Consider the following 26,340-nt stretch of genomic DNA (forward strand, 5'->3'; position numbering starts at 1 on the left):
AAGGACAATCCATTAATTTTGTATCTCATATTATTTTATGTAAGAAAATTTAAAATTCAAGTGTCACGGAAGCTTCTACGCCTCTACATATAGTCATATATTCACGGGATTTTGAAACCTTTTAAGCATTAAATGTAAACAAGAATACGCTCATGATAAAAAAGAAAGATTTTATTTCACGAATATTCTCGCTATGGTGTAGGTGAAATTCGTCACGGATTGAACCATATTTTCATATTTTTATCAATGGTAACTAGTGATTTAAATCCGCTGAAATATAATTTTTAAATATATAGGTCTAACTATAGGTTCATAGATACTTTATTTTCACTTCACTGTAAAGTTCACAAACCCTTACCAATCTTTAGGCTGCAAGATATGGGATGGAGCCTCTAGAGGCTTCATTTGTAGCACATCATCGACACGTAGGCTTCACGTAGGACAAGGGGCTCTATTGCATCTTCTCAATAACACCCATGGTATTAGAGGTGTACAAATCGTTTTTTTAACCGGGTCCAGTTAACCGTTTTTTTGGTGGGGGAAAAACGGTTTTTAAAAAAATTGGTTCGGTTTTTTTACCGGTTTGTACTAATCGATTCTGTTACGTTAAACCCGATTTAGGCCAAAAACTGGTTTGAACTTTCAAAAATACTGACCGGTATACAAACCACCGGCTCGGTTCGGGATGAAACCGATTTAATTAAAAAAACAGTTAAAAAAATGGTTTTGATTTTTTCCTCGGTTTCGGTTCTAAAACCGGTTTTTTACACCTGTACATGGTATAGGTTAAAGCCCCCGATAGCCCCCCCCCCCCCCCCCTCCTATTTATTTGATTTTAAAGGTTAAAACTGATATGGGTCCCACTTTTCATCCTCGTTATGTGTGAGAGGAGGCGCTATTGATCAAGAAGTTGCTGAGATGAGATGGATGGGTGACGAAACGGTTTATGATACAAAAAGAAAAAAAGGGCTTAAATGATTAAAGTGTAAAAGTATAAGGACCACACAGTCACAACACCAAAAACTAACTTGATCAACACTACTCTTCTTCTTCTTCAAACCGACTACAAAAATCAATCTCTATCGAAACACAAAACTCAGAATTGAAACGACAATGGTGGCGGCAGCGGAAGCGGGTGAAGGTCTGAAACAATATTACCAGCAACACATCCACGATGCACAACTCCACGTTCGACAGAAGACTCATAATCTCAATCGCCTTCAGGCTCAGCGTAACGACCTCAACTCCAAAGGTAGTTAGTTTTGTTCAAAATCCCTAAATTCAACAAATACAAAACCCTAGAACATAATACTGTTGTTAATATGCTGTAAGTTTTGATTATTCAGTACTTGATGTTATGATTGTGAACATGTTGATTAGTTTATTTGTTCTTGCTGCATGACCTAGATACTTAATTGCCTTACTGCAAAACAATTGGAGTCCTGTTATGGTGACTACTTATGTAAAAATCTTCTCTCTGTTATATCAAATGAGTAGTTAGGTTAGGTTCATCTGGAAGCTTGTGAAAATAACCATGTGATTATGTGGTCCAATCATGCTTGGTTATATTGGTTATCATACTTCCCTATATTTATTAACCTGTATACATCTTCATCCCCAGTTTTGTACCTGGTATCTTGTATAGGCCTATTATGGTATCTTTAACTTCCGTTTTGAGTACTAGGGTGCAACGAGCCGAGCCGAGTCCGAGCTCGACCAGGCTCGAGCTCGAGCTCGTTTAACATATGAAAGCTCGAGCTCGGCTCGATTTTAGCTTTATTTCTGAAGCTCGAGCTCGGCTCGAAGGTAATTTTTCAAGCTCGAGCTCGGCTCGGGCTCGACTCGTTTAGTGTTTATTAATTAATTTATATTAATAATAATTATTATTACACATATAACTTAGTTATTATTTATATTTATATAAATGGTAATTATTATTATATAAATATATGTTTAATATATTAATAAAAATATATATAAACAGAAAGCTCGATTAAGCTCGCGAGCCGGCTTGAGCTCGATAAGCGAAGCTCGGGCTCGGGCTCGTTTAGTAAACGAGCTTGTTTTTAGGCTCGGGCTCGAGCTCGAGCTCGTTTAAGCTCGGCTCGTTCGAGGCTTTTTTTCGAACGAGCTCGAGTAGCTCGCAAGTAGCTCGGCTCGTTTGCACCCTCCTTTTGACGAATTATTACTTGCTTATATGCTCTGGAGTGTTACAATCATATACCTATTTTTAACATATTTACATCCTTTTTGCTTATTTGATAAGAAAACCATAGTTATTTAAAGCGAGCGCCTAGGCGCAAATAAAGCCCCGGGCCCAACAAATCGCCCTGAGTGCCCCTTGCGCCTTTAATAAACTATGATTCAGGTCATAGATATTAAAGCGAGCGCCCAGGTGCGCCTGGGCGCAAATAAAGCCCCGGGCCCAACAAATCGCCCTGAGTGCGCCTTGCGCCTTTGATAACTATGTAAGAAACATGTGAACATCACCTTTCCAAGTGTTTCTTAGTTTCATGTTTACTTCCTCTGTTTCCTCTTGTCCCTCTCCATTATATTTTGTAAACGGAATATCATCATGTGCTAATTTTACAAATTTATGAAACCGAATATAATCATGTCCTAGGTTAGTGTTAGTATTATTGGAATTTCCATTTGATCATGGATTCTGACTTTCTGTAGTTACTTCGAATTTCCTTGTTATTTTCTGTCTGAGGTATGCGTGTAATCCCAAAAACGTGAAAGGCTGAAACCGGGTAACCGCTTCATTAGCTGCAGTGTGATGATAATTTAAACCCATTTAGCTTTTTTTTTTGTTTATGATCTACACAACTGTAATATGAGTTCAGCTAATATCTTCAGTTAAATTTTATTTCATTACGTACTGGTCGATACTAGGGCTGCAAACGAAACCAAACGAACACGGATAAGATCTTGTTCGTGTTTGTTTGTTTGTTAAGAAATATATGTGTTCGCGAACTGTTCATGACCACTTATCGAACGAGATTTTATGTTCGTGTTCGTTTGTAAGAAAATGAACTTGTCGTGTTCGTTCGTTGTGTTTGTTTGTTAATTTTAGACAACAGACAAAAACGAACGTTGACGAACACAAATGAGCAGAAAATAATATTCACGAACACAAATAGAAACAGACGAACGCAAACAATCGTTCATAACCAGAATATATAATACACTGACACTTATTTGATATTTAATTTGTCGAAATTTTGAAGTATTTAAATAAATACAAAAATTAAAAACACTAATGAACTATCGAACACAAACGAACACGTTACCGAACGTTCACGAACATAAACGAACGAACACGACCTCTGTTCATGTTTGTTCATTTAACTAAATGAACGAAATTTCTTGTTCGTGTTCGTTTGTTTAATAAACGAACGAACACAAACTAACTTCCCGCCGAACGTTTGGTTCGTTTGTAGCCCTATGACGATACATAAAAGGTTTCGTTGAAGGGCATAAAGTGATGGGTATTTGAGGCATTATAATGTTAAACATACAGTAAGGTTGCTTAAGGAAGAGTTGCAGCTGCTTCAAGAGCCTGGATCTTATGTTGGTGAAGTTGTCAAAGTAATGGGAAAATCAAAAGTCCTCGTGAAGGTTATTGCCGCCATTTATCTTTTTCCTTTTCAAGACGATAACATGTATAACTACGCAGACTTGTATACCTTTATAATCTACATCTTAGTTTTATATCTATTTATGTTACTTACAGGTCCACCCAGAGGGTAAATACGTGGTTGATATCGATAAAAACATTGATATTACTAAAATCACACCATCAACCAGGGTTGCTCTTAAGAATGATAGCTACGTTCTCCATTTAGTTTTGCCAAGCAAAGTTGACCCGCTTGTAAACCTTATGAAAGTCGAAAAGGTTCCTGATTCTACGTATGATATGATCGGTGGGCTTGACCAGCAAATTAAAGAGATTAAGGAGGTTATCGAACTTCCAATCAAACATCCGGAGTTATTTGAGAGTCTGGGTATTGCTCAACCGAAGGTGATGTCTTGTGTCATGTTTCTAAATCTTTCTTTTGCCATTGTGCCATATGTTATGCTGACTTCTAACCCCCCCCCCCCCCTTTTCCTTTTAGGGAGTTCTTTTATACGGGCCGCCTGGCACAGGGAAGACATTGTTGGCGAGAGCGGTGGCTCATCATACTGACTGTACTTTCATTAGGGTTTCTGGTTCCGAATTAGTACAGAAATATATTGGAGAAGGTTCTAGAATGGTTAGAGAGCTTTTTGTTATGGCCAGGTATGTATTCTCATGTTAACAAAAAAATGATCGAACAAGTCGAAAGTGACCCCATGAAGCGTATTTAAATGTTTACAACCTTTTTTATGTGTTTATCTAGAAAGTTAGATTAATGTCTTAATGATATAGTTTTTAATTATTTTTGGCATGGTTGTAAAACAAGGTTTCCAAGCCCGAGTACTCACCGAGTAGTCGCTACAAGGCAGGCTGCCGAGGAGACTTTCTTTGACTCCGCCTAATTACTCGGAGTCGGTAAAACGCGGTCAACCTCGGCCAGAATTGGATCTAGTAGGTCAACTCGGGCCTAGTTTGACTTAAATGATAATATATATAATTTCTATGCCTATCATATTAAAGAATGAATATCATTTTCACGTTTTTTGTTATAAATATTAGTAAATTTGTGTTATTTGACATATATTTAATCTCCAAAAAGTAATTTCTTTATAATTTAACATGTCCGAGTGCTCCCCGAGTACTCTCCGCGTAGACCGAGTACTCTCAACTCCCCAGTCGACCGACTAGTGAGCGCCTAACGACTTTTGCAACCATGATTTTTGGTACATTAAATGTTTATAAAGTTCAAAGAAAAAGCCAAAAAGGAACAAAACAGTGATGACGTGTCAGCCCTACCCGTATAAAAATGACCCGTTTTACACCAATTCTGACTCTGTTTTTTTGGGGGTGCAGGGAACATGAACCATCGATTATATTTATGGACGAAATCGACAGTATTGGATCTGCTAGAATGGAGTCTGGAAGCGGGAATGGTGATAGTGAAGTCCAAAGAACAATGCTGGAGCTTCTTAATCAACTCGATGGATTCGAAGCCTCAAACAAGATCAAGGTACTTGTAGCACATTATCATCTTAAAAATATTATCGATGTTTACTAACAAAAAGTTTATATTTATCTTTTATTAATGTTCCCAGGTTTTGATGGCTACAAATCGAATCGATATTCTGGATCAGGCCCTTCTTAGGCCAGGAAGAATTGATAGGAAAATCGAATTTCCAAATCCTAGTGAAGACGTAAGTATTCGTGATTTAATAATTTTTGAACGAGTAAAATGCCATTATCGTCCCTCAGGTTTGGCCAGTTTTGCGTCTTTCGTCCAAAGGTTTGTTTTTCCGCATCTTGATGGAAAAGGTTTGAAATCTTGCCATTTTCATCCGGCTCGTTAACTCCATCCATTTTTCTCCGTTAAGTCAGGGGTATTTTTGTCTTTTTTGTTAACTTAAAGGGCAATTCGGTCTTTTTCACTTTACGTAAAAAGACCGAATACCCCTAAAAAGACTGAATTGCCCTTTAAGTTAACAAAAAGGACGGAAATACCCCTTACTGAACGGAGAAAATGGATAGAGTTAACAAACCTTTTGGATCCAGATGCGGAAAAACAAACCTTTGGACGAAAGTCGCAAAACTGTCCAAACCTCAGGGACGAAAATGGCATTTTACTCTTTTTGAAAATATGTTATTTATCATCTCTGTATAGCTATAATAATGTTGATGCATATCCTAACCTCTATTGTGTTTGCTTTGATTTGTATTTCATCTTCTTAACAGTCGAGGTTCGATATCTTGAAAATTCATTCAAGAAGAATGAATTTAATGCGCGGCATTGATCTGAAAAAAATTGCTGAGAAAATGAACGGTGCTTCAGGTGCAGAACTGAAGGTTAGTTATTGACTTGATTCTTAATAATTATCCATTTCTTTTTAAAAGTTATTATTATAAAATTATGAGTGAATTTCAAATTTTGTCCTTTATCTTTAGGCCACTTTGCAAGTTTTGTCCTTTATGTTTAAATTTGACGAGTTTTGTCCTTTATGTTTAAAAATCAAGCACGTTTTGTCCTTTATGCTTGATTTTTAAGGACAAAACGTGCTTGATTTTTTAAACATAAAGGACAAAACGTGTTTGATTTTTAAACATAAAGGGTAAAACGTGCTTGATTTTTAAACATAAAGGACAAAACTCGTCAAATTTAAACATAAAGGACAAAACTTGCAAAGTAGCCTAAAGATAAAGGACAAAACTTGAAATTCACTCTAAAATTATTATTTTGTAGGCGGTGTGCACAGAGGCAGGGATGTTTGCATTAAGAGAAAGGAGAGTCCATGTGACACAAGAAGATTTCGAGATGGCGGTTGCCAAAGTAATGAAAAAGGAAACCGACAAAAACATGTCACTCCGCAAGCTCTGGAAATAAACGTAACTGTTTTTTTTATTTACTGTAATTCTGGAATTATATGTCTCGAAACGGAGATTGAAGAACCACGACATTAGTCTTTAAACTATGGTTCGTTCACACGCTTTAAAGTTGCAGAGATAGTTTGTTCTAATCTACGTTTCGGTTCTGTTGCAGCGTTATAGTTAGCCGCGGTGTTTAAGGCCTTGTTTAGCCAGTTTTGGTGAGAATTTTTAGTTGAACCGCTATGCTAATTATAGTATCGGGGAATAATAGCTCGAGTTGCGTGGGTTAGTTGGGCCGGTCATTGCTTCGATTTGTGATCGTTTGAATCTCTTCTTTTTTTTTTCTTTCAAATTATTAGTTTCTATTAAAATTTAAAGTGATGTTGATAGTTTATGGTTATAATACAATAATATATATACTTACCTAGTCGTTTCAATAAATGCCAAATATAAATAACTGAAGCTCAAAGGCCTTGGTATATGCCGCCGATTTGGATAAAATCGGTTTTGATCGGGTACAAAACCGGTTTTAGAATTTAAACTGGTTTTTTATCAATTCTTTTAGGTGGGTCAAACCGATTCTCAAAACAAAAATCCCAAACATGTATCAAATCGCTAGGTCAAGTTAGACCCAAATCAGTTTTTTTCCCTTTTTTTTAACCTTATGCCAAACTAATCTAAACTCGGGCCCTTAGAGCTCATTTTCCTATCCATGGGCTGGTATAACAACTCGGATACGACACGATAACCTGAGATGCTAGAGACAAACACAACACGATAACTTATCGTGTCATTTTTTTCTAAACACAAGCACGACCTGTTTAGAAACAAGACAACACGAAACAACTTGTTAACAAACATGTTTAGGGGCATAATAAATATTATATATTCACGAACATGTTTAGTAAAACAAAAATTGCCAAAAGTTCATTAAAAGTCTTAACTTATGCATAATCCTCGACATGTTAATCCTTGCAAATTTAAAACCAAAATCCACAAAAGACAAAACATCAACTACAAATATAAACAGGTCGCTAGCATATTAACAGGTCTTTAACTTGTTTAGGCACGAATTTTATTGAGTCCTAAACGTGCCAGCATGTTTAAGACACGAAAAATGTTAAGTTCAAACACATAACCTATTAAAAACGTATTGTTTATAGACGTGTTAACACGTCTGTGTCTAGGGCTGTTCACGAGCCGAGCCGAACCGAGCGGACCTTTTCTCGTGCTTGGCTCGTTTACAAATCGAACCAAGCGGAGTGGCTCATTTAAAACCGAGCCTCAAATCAAGCTAGCATTTTCAGAGCAATAAATATTCTGAGCGAAGTTCGAGCGATTTGGACAACCGTGTCGCCCAATTTAAATTTGTTGAGAAAGATAGTAAAAATGTTGGGTCTCAAGTTTTTATGTCCTTAAAAACAGGCACATTTCATGACATATATTTTTCTTGTGAATAACAAAGTTGTGGCTAGCGAGGTGATGATCATATTGCACGAACAATGACGTTGAGACCAGGAGACGTCGACTTAGGGTAAAGACATGAAACATTAAGGCGATGAGCAGACTGTGGTTTATCGGTTTAGGGTTTAACTTTTAGACTTGATATTAATTTTTTTATTGGCGTGATTGGGATAGTATGTATAGATATAGTTGTAAATTTGTATATAGTTGATCAAAATCTAATAGAGTGCTATATAAAACTATAAATTTAATTTATATTTAAGTATGTATGTGTAATGTGTGTGTATATGTATATATGTACTAATTAAAAATAATAATTCGATCCGACCCGAACCGAACTGAACCGAGCGGACCTTTTTTCATGCTTGGCTCGTTTACAATCGAACCGAGCAGAACGGCTCGTTTACAACCGAGCGTCAAATCGAACGAGCATTTTCCGAACGAGCGACGAACGATTTGGACGACCCTATCCGTGTCTGAAATTGCAGGCCGTAACTTTAACCGGACTAGCTCGACCCGGTTTAGCCGACTCAACGCCCCCCCCCCCCAAACCAAAACAGGCGATGGATACCATTAGGGGTGCAATCGTGTTGGGTTGGCGGGTTGACGGGTTACGGGTTGGTGGGTTGAAATGTTCAACCCGAACCTGACCCATATTATTATTAGGTCAAAGATTTCAACCCTTACCCGACCCATATTAATTCGGGTTAACCCGAATCCGACCCGTTTAACCCATATTTTTAAATGAGTGATATAAGTTGACGATTTATAAACGAGTTGTTCGATTTTAAGCGGCTTATCGATAACATGTTTAATGATAAGTATGAGTGTGAGAAATAAATAATATAATGTGTCAAAATCAAAATTATTATAACCAACCATGTAAAATAGAAACCGAAAAAACAAAAATATAAAAGATTTTTTTATCTAAGTAGTTAAATGGGTTAATGGGTCAACCCATTTTTATACGGTTCAATCCAACCCGTTTTTAATACAGGTCAACCCGAATCCGACCCGTTTTTTTAAACGGATCGTGTTAGTCGATCCAAGCCTGTTTTTTTCGTATCAGGTTAACAGGTCGTATCAAGAATTGTCGCCCCGCCCCTGGATACCATACGCACCACCACGTGCCATGTAGATAAAGGACCCTTGCTTTCCAAAATCGGTTCCGTCAGTTGACGTTGTTCGTTCTTTCACCAACTTCTTGCCCAATTTCTTAGGTAACATAAAAATATCCAAATCAAACGATTTTGATTTCTTATCTCCAACCCTACAATCAGCTTAATTTAATCCAATTCAATTCTACTTGTTATTTCATCTTATTATCTGCACAATCATTTACACCTTTTGCTGATTTTCATTCGTTTCATAATCTAGGGTTTCCGATCATCAATTAGGTCAAATTTTGTCAAATGAACGGAGAATTACAGCTACAAGAAGCTAGGGCTTTCGAAAACCCTAGCGATTCCGATCCTCTGCTTCCGAATCGTCGTAACAATGATGATGAAGTTGTTGAATCACCATCACCACCGCCTCGTGCTGCTGTTGCGAGTTCTAGTGAGATAAATGATGATGCAGATGCAGATGAAGATGTTGAAGGTGGTTGTATTGCTACTTGTCGTATTTGTCTTGAATGTGACGGAGAAGAAGGTGATTAAATGATTAATACTTTGTTTTTATCAATTTGAGAATATTATGTTAGTTTTTTAGTTTTATGGTTATTAGATTGTTTAGTGATGGTGTTTGTGTGTTTTTAAATGTAGTTTGGTTGTATATATTGGAATTATTAGGTGGTGATTTTAGTTATATGTTTAGTATGTGGATCACAGGGGTGAAAATCATGTCATATGTGGCTTTTTGTGTGGCTTAAAGTTTCTTGTACAGAGTTAGGGGCTGTTTGTTTACCTCTTAAGGAGGCTCTTAATGGTTCAGACCTCTTACTGGTTCAGCACTTAATGGTTTGTTTCATGAGCAGACATTTACCTTTGAATGTCTGAATGGTTAAGACCTCTAATCTGAATTGGTCAGACATTTGCCTCTGAACGGTTAATCATTATACAGGCTCTTAATGGTTCAGACCTCTTACTGGTTCAGCACTTAATGGGGTTCAGACCTCTTACTGGTTCAGCACTTAATGGTTCAGATTGTTTGTTTCACGAGCAGATGTCTGAATGGTTCAGACATTTACCTCTGAATGTCTGAATGGTTAAGACCTCTAATCTGAATTGGTCAGACATTTGCCTCTGAACGGTTAAGCATTATACAGGCTCTTAATGGTTCAGACCTCTTACTGGTTCAGCACTTAATGGTTCAGACCTCTTACTGATTTAGCACTTAACCATTCAGATGTTGCCAAACGGCCCTTAGTTACCTGTGAATGTTATTAGACAAGGAGATAAGTTTGAGTAACGGATAATGGTTGCAGCCAGTTTTGTCAAGGCTTGGTTAAATTGAGTTATTAGTTTTATAATGTGCGCCTCAGGTGCGTGTAATGCGCGCATCACATGATGTGGTGATGAGATCGCTTCGTGTTATGCAATTTCATGATGCGTATCACATGAATACATGATGCATGCCTTATACAGTTGACTAGTGTTTGTACATATTGGGGCCATGGTTGAAATGTGTATGATTGTTCGAACAAATTAGACCATGGATCAGACAAATATGACGAGAGATGAATTGATGATTAGAATGTCTTATATTTCAGTGTTTAAAAGTTAGCAAGTTAAAATATTATCTCTAAATATTTTTTTTAGATTTTTAAGAATGAACAACTCGCATGCGTGATGCAGGCGCTTTGCGCATCACGAATCGGATCACTACGCGTGTTTTAAACCAAGGTTGAATTAGACTATTTGAGCCATGGTGTGTAGGTTTACGTGTCTTTGGTTCTAGTGGATGTGGATGTTAGCTAATATGTGTGAAAAGAGCTGATTACAGCTTCTTGTTACTTGATATTAATTGATATTTGTGATGAGAGGTGTGGCTTGTTTCTAATGTTTGTGCTTTTAGCTTTCTTTTTTATTTTGGGTAAGAAGGAGCTATGTTGTCAAAAGCGCAAAAAGCGCGCCTAGGCGCCCGGGCGCAGCGAGGCGCAACTATAGCGCCTGGTGGCAGCCTAGGCGCAAAAATGGGTTTTTTTGAAAAAAACGCTGCTGAGGCGCAAAAACGGTGCTGAGGCGCAGTGGATAAGCAGGAAAACTGAAAAAAAGAAAAAAACGAAACCAAGTGCGTGCAAAAACCGACTCACGCGGGCCCGGGTTTTCGGAGTTGCATTCGTGCGGGCACGCACGAGTTCAACCAAATTCCAGCTCAGAAACTCATTTATTTTCAAAGCATAACGTATTTTTTATATTTTTTTTTTCTCTATGTGCCCTTTTCTTAAAAAAGCCCACGCTTTTTTTGCGTCTTGCGCCTAGGCTCCGGGCGAGGCCAATGCGCCTCGCCTGCGCCTTGCGTCTTTGACAACATAGAGAAGGAGCACCCACGAATAGTTGTATCATTACTATTTACTTATTTAGTTCTTTTCTGTTTTGCAGATGATGATCTGATATCTCCATGTATGTGCAAAGGCACCCAACAGTTTGTGCATCGTTCATGCCTTGATCATTGGCGGTCTGTCAAGGTGAGCCCACTATCGTTTACAAGTAATTAAAAATTTCTTACTTCTCATACCTTTACGTAACAGTGCGGTAACACTGTTACTCTTTAACAGGAAGGTCATGCGTTTTCACATTGCACAACTTGCAAAGCCCAGTTTCATCTTCGAGTTGTTGAATTAGAAGAAAATTCATGGCGCAAAATAAAATTCAGATTATTCGTTGCAAGAGATGTTTGCCTTGTATTTTTGGCTGTACAAACAGTTGCGTCTTCTAACTTCACTTTTAGTTGTTGAGTTACAAACTTTCATCTTTCATGAAAGAAATGCATGATGATTGTTTTATTGGTATCTGAGTAATATAAATATTCCATTAAACAGGTGATCGGGATGATGGGAGGTCTAGCATATCTTGCTGACAAAGATGGGTCGTTTAGAGATTCGTTTAACGATAGTTGGGACCGTATATTGTCGAGGCACCCTATACCGTTTTACTATTGTATAGGTAAGAAATTATATATTCTTCATAGTTAATACATGCTATATAAGTATAGGTTTTTTTGCTTGAAATAGTGTCATTCTTTTTTTATTTATCTCGTTTTAGCCGTTGTTTTCTTTTTTACATCCAAGTCTTGAAGCACGGATTTGTGTCTCATTTGGGTCATTTTTCAACCTGTGATTATAAAAATTTTATACTAAGCTTAACCCTATAATACATAAATTAACAATTTTATACATAGATTTAACATTTTTATATAAAAGATACAATTTTTGGTTCAAATATACTGTGTTTAAAATGGGACAAGTCACAAGTGAAAAAATTATTAATATATTATGTAAAAAACCATAAAAATACAAGCAAGAACGCGACGAGACCTAAACTTTTAGTATGTTTCTCCGATATATATAATGTACGGGTAGTAACTTCCTTTTGAGTAAACTTCCGTTTTGCTCCCTGTGGTTTGGTCACTTTAACGATTTTGCCCCAAACCTTTAAAAATAGCCATTTTCCTCCAATAGTTTGCTATGGTTTTTCCATTTTGCTCCCTGCGGGGAGCAAAATGGAAAAACAGACAATTTGGATGGAGTTAGAGGCGGGGAGCAAAATGGAAAAACCGTAGCAAACTATTGGAGGAAAATGGCTATTTTTAAAGGTTTGGGGCAAAACCGTTAAAGTGACCAAACCACAGGGAGCAAAACGGAAGTTTACTCCTTCCTTTTATTTGTTCGATTTGCTTCAAGTACGTTTTGTTTTCTACATTTGATTCATGAACTATAATATCTTTTCTTTTTATTAATCACGCGTACACTTCACATTAAATCTTGACATCCATTTATATCAAGTATCTGCATCTTTGCAATATATGTTAATGTCATTAGCTTCAAGTATGATGTGTTTTCATGATTTTCTTAAAGCGGTATTTTCGTTTGACAGGGGTGCTTGTGTTCTTTGTGTTGCTCGGGTTTTTCGGGATCATATTACACTGTTCTTCCTTGAATAACGATCCACGTATGGCTGGCTGCCAAAACTGTTGCTACGGTTGGGGAGTGTTGGACTGTTTTCCGGCATCTATGGAGGCATGTTTTGCTCTGGTTATCGTCTTTGTCGTCATATTTGCGATTCTCGGTATTGCGTACGGCTTTCTTGCCGCCACCATGGCCATTCAGAGAATCTGGCAGAGACATTACCACATCCTTACCAAGAGAGAACTTACACAGGTAATGTTCTTACTTTGACCATGTTGACTATTGATTAACAAATGTATAACTTGTAAAGTAAGTATTATGTTTTTATGGCAAAAGATCAAATACAAATAACCTTAACATACTAAACATACAAATTGAAGGAAAACTCAAAAAGACAAGGTGGCATTTTTGTAATTACCACCAACTATCGAAGTTACTATACAAATGTGAACTCAACCAAAAATACCTAAAAAACACAATTTTTTTTTAACATTTTTTATTAAAAAATCGCTACATTTTGTTAGCAAAAAAAAAAAAAAATTTTTTTGCTGCTACTAAAAGTAGCGATTTTTTAATAAAAAATGTTAAAAAAAATAAAATAATTTGTGTGTTTTTTTTTTTTATTTTTTTAGGTTTTTTGGGGGTTTAGCTTTTAGCATTTTAGCTTGGGTGTGTGTGTGTGTGTGTGTGTGTGGGGGGGGGGGGGTTAGGTTTTTAGGTATATTTGTAGAGTAACTTTGATAGTTATTGCTAATTACAAAAATGTCACCTTGTCTTTTTGAGTTTTCCTTTAATTTGTATGTTTAGTATGTTAAGATTATTTGTACAAGAACTTTACCTATGTTTTTATATTGTAGGAGTATGTAGTGGAGGATCTTCAAGGGTGTTACACGCCACCAAAACTGGATCCGGAGCATGTGGAGCGCCTCAAGACGCTAAAACTTTTGTAACAAGATAACTGACGCATTTCAAACGATTGTTTGTGAGTCGAGTCCTAATACTAAAGACGATGTGATTATCGGTTTGATGTTTGTTGTAGATACATGAAGAAAGAATGAATACTGGATTCACATGGGCGACAACTTTCTTGTTTTTTAATGTTTTGTACTCATCACATTATTTCCAGTGCTTTGATTTCTTTCTACAAAAACTTGTGCTTCTCTTTGAAGAAAAGAATATTAATTCAACTTTTTCTTGTACTCAATTCTTGCTTGTTTGTCCATTTATGGTAATGAGGTTTGATCCTTCTATACTTGTAAAATTATATATTTTCTTAAACATATATCTTCAAATCATGGTTGAAGAGTAGTGTAAGCATTGAATTTTTTTTTTTTTTTTAAGTTTTCTAAGAAATATATTTTTGTAAGTTACTACCCTTACTTTTCTTCTTCACAACTTGAACACTTAAAATATGGATAAAACATTTTTATGAAGTTAACATCTCTCTATCAATGGTTTAAATATAGTATTTGCCTAAGGTTCGACATTAACAATTTTCTCTTACTCGCGTTCTAAGGTCATATGGTGTCATTCTCATCCTTCACTCTCACTCGTGTTCTAAGGTAATAGGGTGTCATTCCCCTATTCCACATCAGTCTCATGTCTCCATCCCTATTGAGGGGCTTGGTGTTCCCCATCCATACCTCAACTTTCCAACGGTCCATCACATCTGAACCTTCACAATTTGACTCGGGGGAGACGTGGAATATTCCACGAAGGCGCCAAAGAGAGTTCAGGGTGGGGGGGGGGAGTCATCATCACCGACGCAACATACGCGTCCCTGACCTTCTCACCGACTCCACACTGTATGGCTAATGGCCTAAGTGTCTAAAACATGTTGCTGGTATATAAAACTAGACATTATTTATAAACTCAACATTTCTCCGTCAACAATTAAGATAAGAATTGGTGAAGCAGATAATTTATATGTCCATGAGTTTATAAATATAATATGAAAACTCTCTATAAATACATTTGAACAGAAAAGTTTTAGTTTGTAGTTTGTTTGATGATCCAAACTTCATGATCCAAACTTCAATGTTGGTTCATTCAATTACATAAAAATCGACATGCTCATTTAATTACATGAAAATCGACATGTTTAAAGTGTATACACTTAAATGAAGTTGAAACTAGCCAAAATGACAATTGTGATGCAAGGGTATAATTGTAACTAAATACTATTATACTTTACCTTATCTTTGTGACCACACTTCTTTTGTTTGCTTCACCCCCAAACACTACTTTCCAATCTACACACTACACACTCTCTCACACACTTTACCATGAAACTTTCCACCACCACAACCACCATTCTCCTCCTCCTCCTCCTCTACACCACCACAACCACCACCCTATCACCACCCTCCACCACCCTTGACCCAAAACAACTTAGAGCCCTCCAATCTTTATACATTCCCACCACCCATGACCCTTGCACCCAACCCCCCCACAACGCCACCACCTGCGACAGCGCCACCCCCTTCCGCCACCTCCTCTCCCTCCGCCTCACCAACTGCTCCGACGACCTCTCTCTCTCCACCACCGCCCTCTCCTCCCTCTCCACCCTCACCTCCCTCACCTTTCTTGACTGCCACACCCCCATTGTCCACTTCCCCACCTCCCTCACCACCAATCTCCGATCTTTCACCTCCATCAACTCCCTCCAACACCTCACCGGAGTCTTCCTCAGCCGCTTCTCCAACCTCACCGACCTCACCATCTCCGGCGACACCATCAAATCCTCCGGCATCCGCATTATAACCTCCAATATGAAATCTTTAACCACTCTAACCCTTTCCAACACTAACCTCACTAGTTTCATCCCCAAACATTGGAATCCAAAGCTTACCCACATGGATTTTTCCAACAATAAGCTCAATGGAACCATACCCACTTCACTAACTCTGTTAGAAACCTTAAAGTTCCTTAATTTATCATCAAATCAGTTAACCGGAGAAATACCCACTTCATTTGGTGACTTGATCTCTCTCCAAAACCTATCTTTATCTTCAAATTCTTTATCCGGGTCAATACCCGGATCCATTTCCACCATTCCAAGATTGACCCATTTGGATCTGAGTTCAAATCAGTTCAATGGGACCATCCCCAGATCCATATCTGAAATCAAGAGTTTGAAGTACTTAAACCTTGCACATAACAGTTTTCATGGAGTTATGCCTTTTAATGCATCATTTATTACTAAGCTAGATGTGTTCAAGATTAGTGGGAATGATAATTTGTGTTATAATCATTCAACTATTTCAAAAACTGTTTCAAAAAAATTGAAACTTGGGATTGCTGCTTGTGATAAACATGGGCTGCCTATCTTGCCACCACCCGCAGCCGAAGAACCGGAGTCTTCGGTTGATGATATGAGCAGTGGTGACTATGATGATGATGATGATGGTGGGAATGTGAAGAAGAAGAATGGTGATCATGATAATGGGCCAAATAAGGTTGTGCTTGGTGTGGCTATAGGGCTTTCTGCTGTGGTGTTTTTGATTATTTTCTTGGTTATATTGTCTAAATGTGGTGGGAGATGTTGTTGTTGCTGTTAGATTAGTTGTTAGTTATTGGTTAGTAGATTGGAGATTCAAGATTCAAGATTGATATTTGTTTTATTCATTTGGTGAAGATGATGATGAAATGCATGATAATATGATATGATACGATATGATATAACACGGAAATGTTGTTATTATTGTTATTGTTATTGGAGATTGACATATTATAGAAAATTTGTTTTGTTACAAACAATGATGGTTAGTGAGATTGATGGTATGTGTTTGGTTTTTTTTTTTTTTTTTTTTTTTTTTTTTTTTTTTTTTTACTTTTTGTTAAAGTTTAATTAATGTTCTTTATAGTTAGGCAACAGTTGTGTGTGATTAGGACATGTTAGTTTTGTCTGTGATTAGCTGGATTTCACTGGATATTACAAGATCAAGATGGAACCATTTTCCTAACACTTGGTTAAGTTTAAGGCTGTAAACGAGTCAAGCCGAATAGAGTCAGGGTGGGATCGAGCTCAAGCCTAAAATTGATTGTGGTGGCTTTGCTTAGCTTGAAGTTAAGCGGGCCTGATAACGAGCCGAGCTCGGCTCGGTTAAAAAATGAGCCAGCTTGGCTCGCGTCATCTCAGTTTGAGTTTACTAACATGTTAACCAAGCATCACTCACGTCATCTCAGTTTGAGTTTACTAACATGTTAACCAAGCATCAACTATTATACGGGTCGTATAATAAGTCGAATATGGGTCATCCGGGCCGTATGAAAAGGCCAAGATGGCTATACGACCCATATGAGAGGGTGTTTCAAGCACATCATGCGACCCACGTCTTAACAAAGAAATAACTAATATGGCAATTATTGTTGGATCATAAACATTAAATGTTAATAAGTTTGTATGTTATTAAGAAACATTTTAGACATCTTTATTATTTTTTTATCAAAAATTTATGCTACAGCCCTTTTTAGGGGAGGGGACTTTTAAATGTGTTGTTACAAAGTAAAAAAATCTTCTCACCAAAGAAACTCTTTGAATGACAAATGTGTCATTTGCTTTTAAAATTTTATTATCACTAAACATTAAATAATAACAGGAGTAAACTGCTAAAATGGTTCCTAAGGTTTGGTTACTTTTGCCGCTTTAGTCCAAAACTCAAATCTTTTGAATCTGAGTCCCTGTGGTTTCAATTTTGTTGTCATTTTCATCTAAAAGCAAAATCTGGTCAGATTTTTCAGTTAACATTCAGTTTTTTGTCTTTTTCCTCCCTTTTAATGAAGGGCAAAATGGTCAGAGTTTTTTAATTTGTTATAATAAAACTTTAAAAGACCATTTTGCCCTTCATTAAAAGGGAGGAAAAAGACCGAAAAGCTGGATGCTAACTGAAAAATCTGAGTAGATTTTGATTTTGGATGAAAATGACAATAAAATTGAAATCAATTTTGGACTAATGTGACAAAAGTGACCAAACCTCAAGGACCATTTTGGCAGCTTACTCTAATAACAACATTATTTTAAAATAAACTATTAACTTTCTTTTTTTCTACTAAAGAAACAAAAATATCTTTTCTTATTTCCAATATTTTCTCCAAGATTTTCTTTTTCTTTCCTCTGGGTACAAAATGATAATGAAGAAAGATCTGATCTTGTATATAATATATATTTATAATTGCATTGTTCTGGACTTTTGGTCATATATTGACAAATTATAAAACAAAGTGGAAGATGGACCAACCAACTGACCAACTGTCATCTTAGATTCTGACCATCAACCTGTTGACCACTTGGACCATCTTCACTATCAAAAACCAAGTGATCACCATCTCTAATCAACTCAATCTCATCAATCTCAGCACCCTCCATGTTCATAACCTTAGACGCGACGAAACCGAACTTCCTAACACCAATATCCAACAACTCTTGGAACGTTTGCGGCAAAAGCACAAGCTTCCCGACAACATCGCCTTTCTTAGGACAACTAACCACCACCCGACAGTTTCGCTCTTTAACAAACTGTGTCATCCGAGGAGAGACCAAGTCAACGCTTTTCTCACTGTTCGACATTATTCCGAACAGTGAGTTATGAAAATTGTTAACCCTTCGTCTTTGACGAGGTTGACTCAAATGACCCTCGTGGTCCCCATCTTTGTAAACGGGCCGGATCAACATGGGGTCACTTTTAAACCGTCCAAGAAACTGAACGTGTCGCGACTCGGCTCGTTGAAATGGCATGAGTGACGCCGTTTTGGTCAACTCTGTGTAGTCTTTGTCTGTTGACTTAAACGATAAAAACAGTTTTCTAATATCGTGGTGGCCTTGTTGGTCTGCTAGGTCTCTCGGGGTCCAACCGTGGTCGTCCGGTTTGTCGATGTTGGCGCCTTGGGTTAATAAAAATTTCACCATCTCGATGTTGCCTTCGCAAACTGCCACGTGGAGGGCTGTTGAGCCGTTCGTTTTCGGGATGGTTACATCTCCGCCGTGTTTGATGATTTGTTTTAGCATGTCTAGCTTGTTTTGCTCGGCGGCAGTGCACGAAAATTGTCCGACGTCGCCGGATAATAAGGTGGCGCCGTTGTCTTTTAAGACTGTGATCACTTGTTCATGGTTTCCTAGCATGGCTTCCCATAATGGAACATTACCTTCTGAATCTGTATAGGTCAAAATACATAAAAAAAAATTAAAATAAAATAATAATAATAATAATAATAATAATAATAATAATAATAAGGAAAATTTGATTTTAATAATCTTACCCAGAGATGAAGGGTTAATAATTAACTCAATTTTAAAAATTGCTACTAGCAGTCCCACCTTTTAAAAATGTTGTTCTCATCAGTCTGAAAATGCTGAACAACTAGGGCTGTAAACGAACCAAACGAACCAAACGAGGCCTTGTTCGTGTTCGTTCGTTAAAGAAATAAATGTGTTCACGAACGGTTCATGAACACTTACCGAACGAGATTTTACGTTCGTGTTCGTTCATTAAGGAAATGAGCGTGTTCACGAACGGTTCACGAACACAAGCAAACACAAATAAATTTGACGAACGCGATGAAGGATAAAGGTGGATGGCCCAGAGAGTAGCTCTAGAACTTGAATCCCTTATTGTGGAACGGAGGTAGATCATATTCGTCGATGTAAATAATGAGAAAAGAAAGGGAAATGGTGCATAAACAAGGTGAAAGAGGGTTTCCTAGTTTAATTGTTAGGGTAATGATATAAATAAAAGTTTAATAGTATAAAAAAGTATAGATAAAAAATATGAAAGTATAAAAATCTTTAATTACCGAATGTTCACGAACACCTTACCGAACGTTCACGAACACAATTGAACGAACGAGACCTTTGTTCATGTTCGTTCATTTAACTAATCGAACGGAATTTCTTGTTCATGTTCGTTCGTTTATTAAACGAACGAACATAAACGAACTTCCCGCCGAACGGTTCACGAACTGTTCGCTAAACGTTCGGTTCGTTTACAGCCCTATGAACAACTATGAACAACATTTTTAAAAGGTGGGACTATAGTAGCAATTTTTAAAATTAGGATTATTATTAGTTAATTATAAGTGAGATTATTAAAATTCAATTTCTCTAATAATAATAATAGTTATACAAGCTTTAATGTCAAGATGATTGATGGCAACGTGGTAACTATAATAGTTGACTTTAAAAAGTTTATAACTGTTATTGAGACTATACAGACGTGGATGATGATGCATACATAATGAGACTTTTTATTGTTTAAAAAATAAAAATAGAAAAAAGGCCATGAGGTGTCAATAATTCAATTTATTTGAGTAACAAGTGGAATTAATTTGACAAATAATGACTAGACTTAAAAAAAAAAAAAAAAAAAAATATTGCCACATTAAGAATGGCAAGACGCGTGCAATGATTTGTGGGAAATTATAAACTATGTTATTATAATTTATATTCTGGTCGGTTAATTCATCAAGTCAAAGCAGATCTGTTGACTTTTTGAGTATTGGAAAATGAAAAATTGTTTTGCTTTGAGTATGAGCAAACTAGCCTTTTCTTTTTCAACCCGTTACCAGAAAACAATGTTTTCAGAACCAGACCGGACGTTGAACTGGTCTCGACTGGTTGGACCAGATGTAAGAACCGGATGGTGTCGTAAAATTTGAAAAAATATAACATATAAACTCGAATAAACACATTATACTACATATACATCTGTAAGTTGGGGGGAATAGTGCCATGCAGCTGCCTGGCACTCCCCCATTGGACCAATCTTTTTTTAATTTAATTTTATTCCCAGTTTAAAATTACGCTTTCATCCTTCGTTTAAAATTACGTTTTTGCCCCCAGCTCAAAATAAAATTATAATTTTGCCCCTAGCTCAAAATTACGCTTTTGCCCACTGTTCAAAAACTCATTTTTAATTTTGTTCTAAGTTTAAAATTACGGTTTCGCCCTTCGTTTAAAATTACGGTTTTGCCACCAGTTCAAAATAAAATGTTGGTTTTCCCTCTACCTTAAAATTATGATTCTGCCCTCAGCTCAAAATTACGTTTTTGCCCACAGTTCAAAATAAAATTATGATTCCCCCCCCCCCCCCCAAAGCTCAAAATTATGATTTTGCTCTCAGTTTAAAATTATGATTTCGCCTCCAGCTCAAAATATAATTACGATTTTGCCCTCTATACAGACATATATGTTATGAGAGAGAAATATTCGTTTTATTGCCCCGCAACGCGGGCGGGGCAAAAAACTAGTTTGATTATAAATTACCTCTACTATTTGGATCAGCTCCATAATCTAGCAGCAGCAGGACACAGTTAATATTTCCTTGTGACGCCGCTATGTGCTGCAAGTTATCGAAAAAAAAACAATCTGTTAGGATATGCATTCGGGTGGATCGGGTTTTGTAAACTGTATATATATTTTTTTTTAATATAACTTAATCAACATACCAAGGCTGTTCTTCCGTTGTTGTCGGACTCATTAGCATCAAGACCGCGTTCTAACAACTTCTGCAGTAAATGATCATCTCCCCTAAGTGTCGCAAAGCATAAACTCAACGGCAAGTCCATCCTACCGCGCGCCAGCATATGCTCGGTTTCTAGTAAGACCCCCTCCATAATCGGATCATTTATTTCTTTCAAATGCTGTTACATTAATAAAAAAAAGTAAGCATTATTTAAAATTATAATAGATGTATAGTGTATATAAAGTACAAACCTTGAGAAGGTTGTTCATGATAACGGTCCCATCACCGACATTAGCTTGAATAATGTTCAGAAACGTAGTGCGGTTCAACCGAAGTAACTGGCTTAACCGTTTGGTTCGAACTGTAAAGAGTTGTGGTCTGTAACAAAGCACCCCAATCTCACCACAAAGTTCGCCTTTATTAGCTTCCCCGACGACATGTTCAACTCCATTTATCGTGTGCACGAGTTCCTGATCAAATCATTAACCGTCAAACACTGTTTAATAAATACATTATTTTAGACCAATTAAAATAAAATCAATAAAAGTAAAGAAATTCAAGACTCACTACTGCTCCCGAAACGAGAATATAGAAATCGGTTGGTGCTTCGTTCTGCAAGATGACATCTTCCTTTGGCGGAAAATATTCGGCTTTCATTTCCGAAACCTTTAGATATGGTAGTACTGGTTATTAGTTTAACGGCGAAAATTAAACGAAAGTTGATAAGTAGTGAAAACTGAAAAGTACCAGCTGAAAAAGCAAGTCGTTCGACACGCCGTGAAATAAGTAAGCCTTATCTAAAAGCGAATAAAAAAGAAAATGAGAAATGCTCGATCGAATGGCTTTCGGTAGCGAATCGAGGCTCTCTTGTTGCTGAAGTCCCTCTGAATCGGTTCTAAATTTCAAGCACAAGTGTGCAAGCATTTGATCTTGCAAACGAGCTGGCAACTGATTTCTCTGCGCGAAACTTGAAGCAGCCTGGATCGTATCCCTCTAATTTCAAAACAAAATAAGTTTAGTTCTCATAATCAATGTTTTGAAAACCGGACCGGACCGGACGGTCTGACCAGAAAACCGGTTGGTTGAACCGAATTTTGATTATATATTTTCAATTTTACCCTATTTATTTTTATAATATTTACGGCGTAACACGGTTCTTACATCTAATCGGACCGGTTAGACCGGCCCGACCAGTGGACCAGTAAGGAGACCAGTTTAATGTCCGGTCACGTCTTGAAAAGATAGCACATAATCACGTGTCAAAACAAGATTTAGAAACAAATGCACTTACAAATTGTCTAGTTTTGCTGGTTCCATGAACAACCAAGTTGGTCATGTTACCGATCAAATACGATGTCATTCCGAGATTAAAAAGCATATAGCATATGACGAATATCATCTCCCTCCTGTTTTGCGCATGTAGATCACCGTATCCGACAGTGGTCAACGTCGTAATTGACCAATACATAGATGTCACATAGCGAATCCATAAACTTTCTTTCTCGAAATTCTCATTACCGTACCCGATCCAAGTCTTACCCGGATTCGGGTAATGAGCTGCAAGGTAATAGTAGAAGCAACCAGCACAATGCACCGCGAAAAGTGTAACCTACACAGATAAAAATTTATATAAATTTAATTCGCATAATATTAGGCATAGTTGTAAAAATCACGCCTAGCCACTTATTAGTCGCCGATTAATCGCTAGTCGAAGGTTCACTGAGTAATTTTCATCTAATCAGACAATTGATCACTAGGCGGTCAAAAGTGGTCAAATCCGGTCCTAGTCGGCTAAAAATAGGTGGCAGTCTAGCGATTCCGACCAAATTTTGGCCAAAACCTGTATATTCCGGCCAGACTCGGGCCAAAATCTGTAAATTCCGGTAATTAATCCTATGTACTTCAAAATACGGGTCGAAGAAGGTGTTAAAACATATCTACTTTAAAAAATTACATAAAAAATGTGTGTATATACATATAGAACTCATAATCACATATAAAATCCCAATCTGATTAAACCAGATTAATCCCTATTAATCCCGATTAATCGCTAGTCGGTACCAAGATCGTTTTTAATTAAAAAAAACTACTTACAGCAATAAGCTTGGCACATCTGACCCAGAAGTAGTTGAAGTTCCTATCTTTCTCCAATCTGTTTCAAGGAAAAAAAAGTTTCAAACATATAAAATATTAATTATATCATCCAAAATATTTTTTTAGTTGAAAACAAGGTACCTTGCGAATAAGGAACTAACTCTGCGCAACCGCCAGAGTCGACACATGTTAAACAAGCCATAGGTTTGAAAGTCACCACTGGAGAGTTTTGTAACTAACTCAGAAGGAATAGTGGAAATGACATCGAACACCAACCCAGTGCGTATATATCTCCAAGCGATCTTCTTTCGATCGTCCACAAGAAGGTAGCTACTTTTGTCAAGGTAAGCTAAGAAGAATGTAAGGAAAATATCAATTGCGAAGAATCCGTTGACAACGTTGTCAATGATCGAGAGTGGTCGTCGCGGTCTTTTCAGATATCCGAATTCAAACGGGGATACCCACGCGGTGTACAGGACCAAAACGACTAGATATGTCTGCCACGCCCTGAAAAATGATTTTCGTTTTTGTAAAACTGATCAGTAAAAATTGTAGGATCGTTTACACGACCAAAACGAGTCGTTCAGAAGAGTTCTAATCAATACGAGAGGCAGAAACAAACGTATCGTCCTGATCTATCACATCATATTACAAGACTCAATACAAGACGAAGTCGACAGACAGATGCACCAACAAAAATAATAAATATGTTAATTTTGTGCATTGTTTATGTGACCTTAACCTATATAATCATGCCATTTAGACTAATGTTGAATCAGTATTCAACTCTTGTATAGATTACTTTAGTAATAAAAAAACAGCAGAAAGCATGAAAATGATACAACTGCAATTGATCAAATGTCGTGAGTAGGCATAATTCATGTTTTATGGAACAGGTCATTCTGAGGAAAATCACCAAAGCAGGCAAGTGGACTGCGGAAATTAACAAAATAGGCATTGACTTTTATATGTGTCGGCTATGAAGGTGTGGTTTATCTGAGTGAGGGCTATAAAAGTGCCGGATTATTTCAGTGTGGGCTATGGAGGAGGCGTCGGCTATGAAGGTGTAGATTATCAGAGCGTGAGCTATAGAGGTGTCGGCTTATCTGAGTGTGGGCTATGAAGGTGTCAGTTCTGATTAGTTGTTTTGGATTGTCTACTCAAACAAAAGTAAAAAATCAATGTCTATTTTGTTAGTTTTGTTTTTTTTTTCTTTGGGTGTTAATAAAGCCACACCTTAAAATCTTATTTTTCACACCATATATACGGGTCGTATAGGGTTATACTGCCCGTATAGAATAATCTGGCATGACAAATATTGGGTCATATAACGCTATACAGCTCGTATAATGTTATACGGCTTGTATAAATGGAGAAAATATTAGGCCGTACAACATTATACAACTCGTACAACTTTGTATATGAGGCTCAGGTCGTATAACTTTGTATATGAGCCGTATAAAGTTATACGGCTCGTATACATGGAGACAAAAAAAAACATTTTTTTTCGTGCAAGATTCTCCTATATGGCCCGTATAACTACCCGTATAACTACGGGCCGTATATTCGTAGGAGTGTGAAAATAAGATGGAGAAAATATTAGGCCGTACAACATTATACAGCTCGTACAACATTATATGAGGTTCAGGTCGTATAACCTTGTATATGAGTCGTATAAAGTTATACGGCTCGTATACATGGAGACAAAAAAAAACATTTTTTTTCGTGCAAGATTCTCCTATATGGCCCGTATAACTACGGGCCGTATATTCGTAGGAGTGTGAAAATAAGATTTTAGAGGTGTGAAAACAGTGAAATTGCCTTTTCATTTTTTTTTTAAACTTTCCTATCTCCATAGTTTTCCCCTTCTTCTTTATAGATTCAAAAGGAGTCAAAATTAGCCACAGTAAAAAAAAAAAAAAAAAAAAAAAAAGAAAAAAAGAAATCAGAATTGAGATCTGCATGTTGACTATGAACAGAATGATACAGCATATTTAAATAAAATGCACTTCTCGAGGAGGAGGACTAATATAATTACTACTTAAAATATACAGCATGATTAAAGAGTAATTCAATTCAACCACTTTATTCACAAACAACATGAACTCCTCCTGATCCTATACAAATCAACATGTAAAACTACTTTTAACTAAGCTTAACACTAATAATCGAAGTGATTATATATAATCCGGTATACCTGTAACGGCGATCGTAGGGAGATATGATGAAATTGCGGAGTTTAACACGGCGGTTGCTGCGAGCACCGAGGGAGGGTAGGATAGCGGTGGTGAGACTGTACTGGCTGTGGCTGTGGCTACCGTCTCGGGACATCTGTTCGAGTTCTTGAGTGCCACCGCACATTGAAACCCTAAAAACGCCATGTTTGTTGTTGACGTGAGTGTCGAAGATTTCCGCCATTTTTAGCAGGATTTTAATTGGCTTCAACGCCTATCTTTGCCAAACCACCTCTATTTATACATACAAAGGGTGTTAGTTATTTTATTATCCTTTTATTGGGTTTTATTATTTATAATAATAAAAAAAATATTGTTGACTAAATTAGTGGATTTTGATAATAATTAAGTATGATGGTTTTGTAAACATAAATTAGATGAAGATTTGTAATTCCATAATAATAAAAATAAGATACTTTTTTTTGTACTTTTTTTCTCATATAAGTTTATTTTTTTTAACTGTGGCGTATTCGAGTTTAGTGGCATTCCTTTTTATAGCTCAGGTATACATCCATATTCCATGCCTTACATGAAATTACAACG

At 36.9% G+C, this 26,340-nt stretch overlaps 4 protein-coding genes across 5 annotated transcripts; 3 read left to right on the top strand and 1 right to left on the bottom strand.

Annotated features, from left to right (window-relative positions):
* Positions 1–1,015: 1,015 nt before the first annotated feature.
* On the top strand, positions 1,016–6,655 carry LOC110886801 (26S proteasome regulatory subunit 8 homolog A). Its single transcript, XM_022134646.2, has 8 exons — positions 1,016–1,252; positions 3,524–3,621; positions 3,737–4,024; positions 4,119–4,282; positions 4,973–5,129; positions 5,215–5,313; positions 5,849–5,959; positions 6,354–6,655. Exons 1-8 carry the CDS (start codon positions 1,114–1,116, stop codon positions 6,492–6,494), a joined length of 1,197 nt encoding a protein of 398 aa, XP_021990338.1. The 5' UTR covers positions 1,016–1,113; the 3' UTR covers positions 6,495–6,655.
* Positions 6,656–9,042: 2,387 nt separating this feature from the next.
* LOC110886803 lies at positions 9,043–14,254 on the top strand. 2 transcript variants are annotated; one of them, XM_022134648.2, is made up of 7 exons: positions 9,043–9,162; positions 9,320–9,592; positions 11,485–11,570; positions 11,661–11,807; positions 11,925–12,048; positions 12,979–13,262; positions 13,868–14,254. In XM_022134648.2, the coding sequence occupies exons 2-7, from the start codon at positions 9,355–9,357 to the stop codon at positions 13,958–13,960; spliced, it is 972 nt and encodes a 323-aa protein (XP_021990340.1). In that variant the 5' UTR covers positions 9,043–9,162; positions 9,320–9,354; the 3' UTR covers positions 13,961–14,254. The 2 variants fall into 2 exon arrangements, with proteins under 2 accessions (XP_021990340.1, XP_021990341.1); XM_022134649.2 differs by lacking the exon at positions 9,043–9,162 and having other exon boundaries at positions 9,170–9,592.
* A 967-nt stretch (positions 14,255–15,221) lies between these two features.
* On the top strand, positions 15,222–16,713 carry LOC110886802 (receptor-like protein 51). Its single transcript, XM_022134647.2, has one exon. It carries the CDS (start codon positions 15,296–15,298, stop codon positions 16,568–16,570), a length of 1,275 nt encoding a protein of 424 aa, XP_021990339.1. The 5' UTR covers positions 15,222–15,295; the 3' UTR covers positions 16,571–16,713.
* Positions 16,714–18,068: 1,355 nt separating this feature from the next.
* LOC110886804 (potassium channel AKT1) lies at positions 18,069–26,015 on the bottom strand. The gene is made up of 10 exons (XM_022134651.2): positions 25,761–26,015; positions 23,705–24,070; positions 23,564–23,621; positions 22,761–23,078; positions 22,217–22,462; positions 22,037–22,135; positions 21,721–21,939; positions 21,453–21,647; positions 21,271–21,346; positions 18,069–19,163 (listed from the first exon to the last, which is right to left on the bottom strand). The coding sequence occupies exons 1-10, from the start codon at positions 25,979–25,981 to the stop codon at positions 18,265–18,267; spliced, it is 2,697 nt and encodes an 898-aa protein (XP_021990343.1). The 5' UTR covers positions 25,982–26,015; the 3' UTR covers positions 18,069–18,264.
* Positions 26,016–26,340: the final 325 nt, after the last annotated feature.

The sequence above is a fragment of the Helianthus annuus genome, chromosome 10 (genome assembly GCF_002127325.2).
Source record: "Helianthus annuus cultivar XRQ/B chromosome 10, HanXRQr2.0-SUNRISE, whole genome shotgun sequence".
In the NCBI taxonomy this organism is placed as follows: domain Eukaryota; kingdom Viridiplantae; phylum Streptophyta; class Magnoliopsida; order Asterales; family Asteraceae; genus Helianthus; species Helianthus annuus.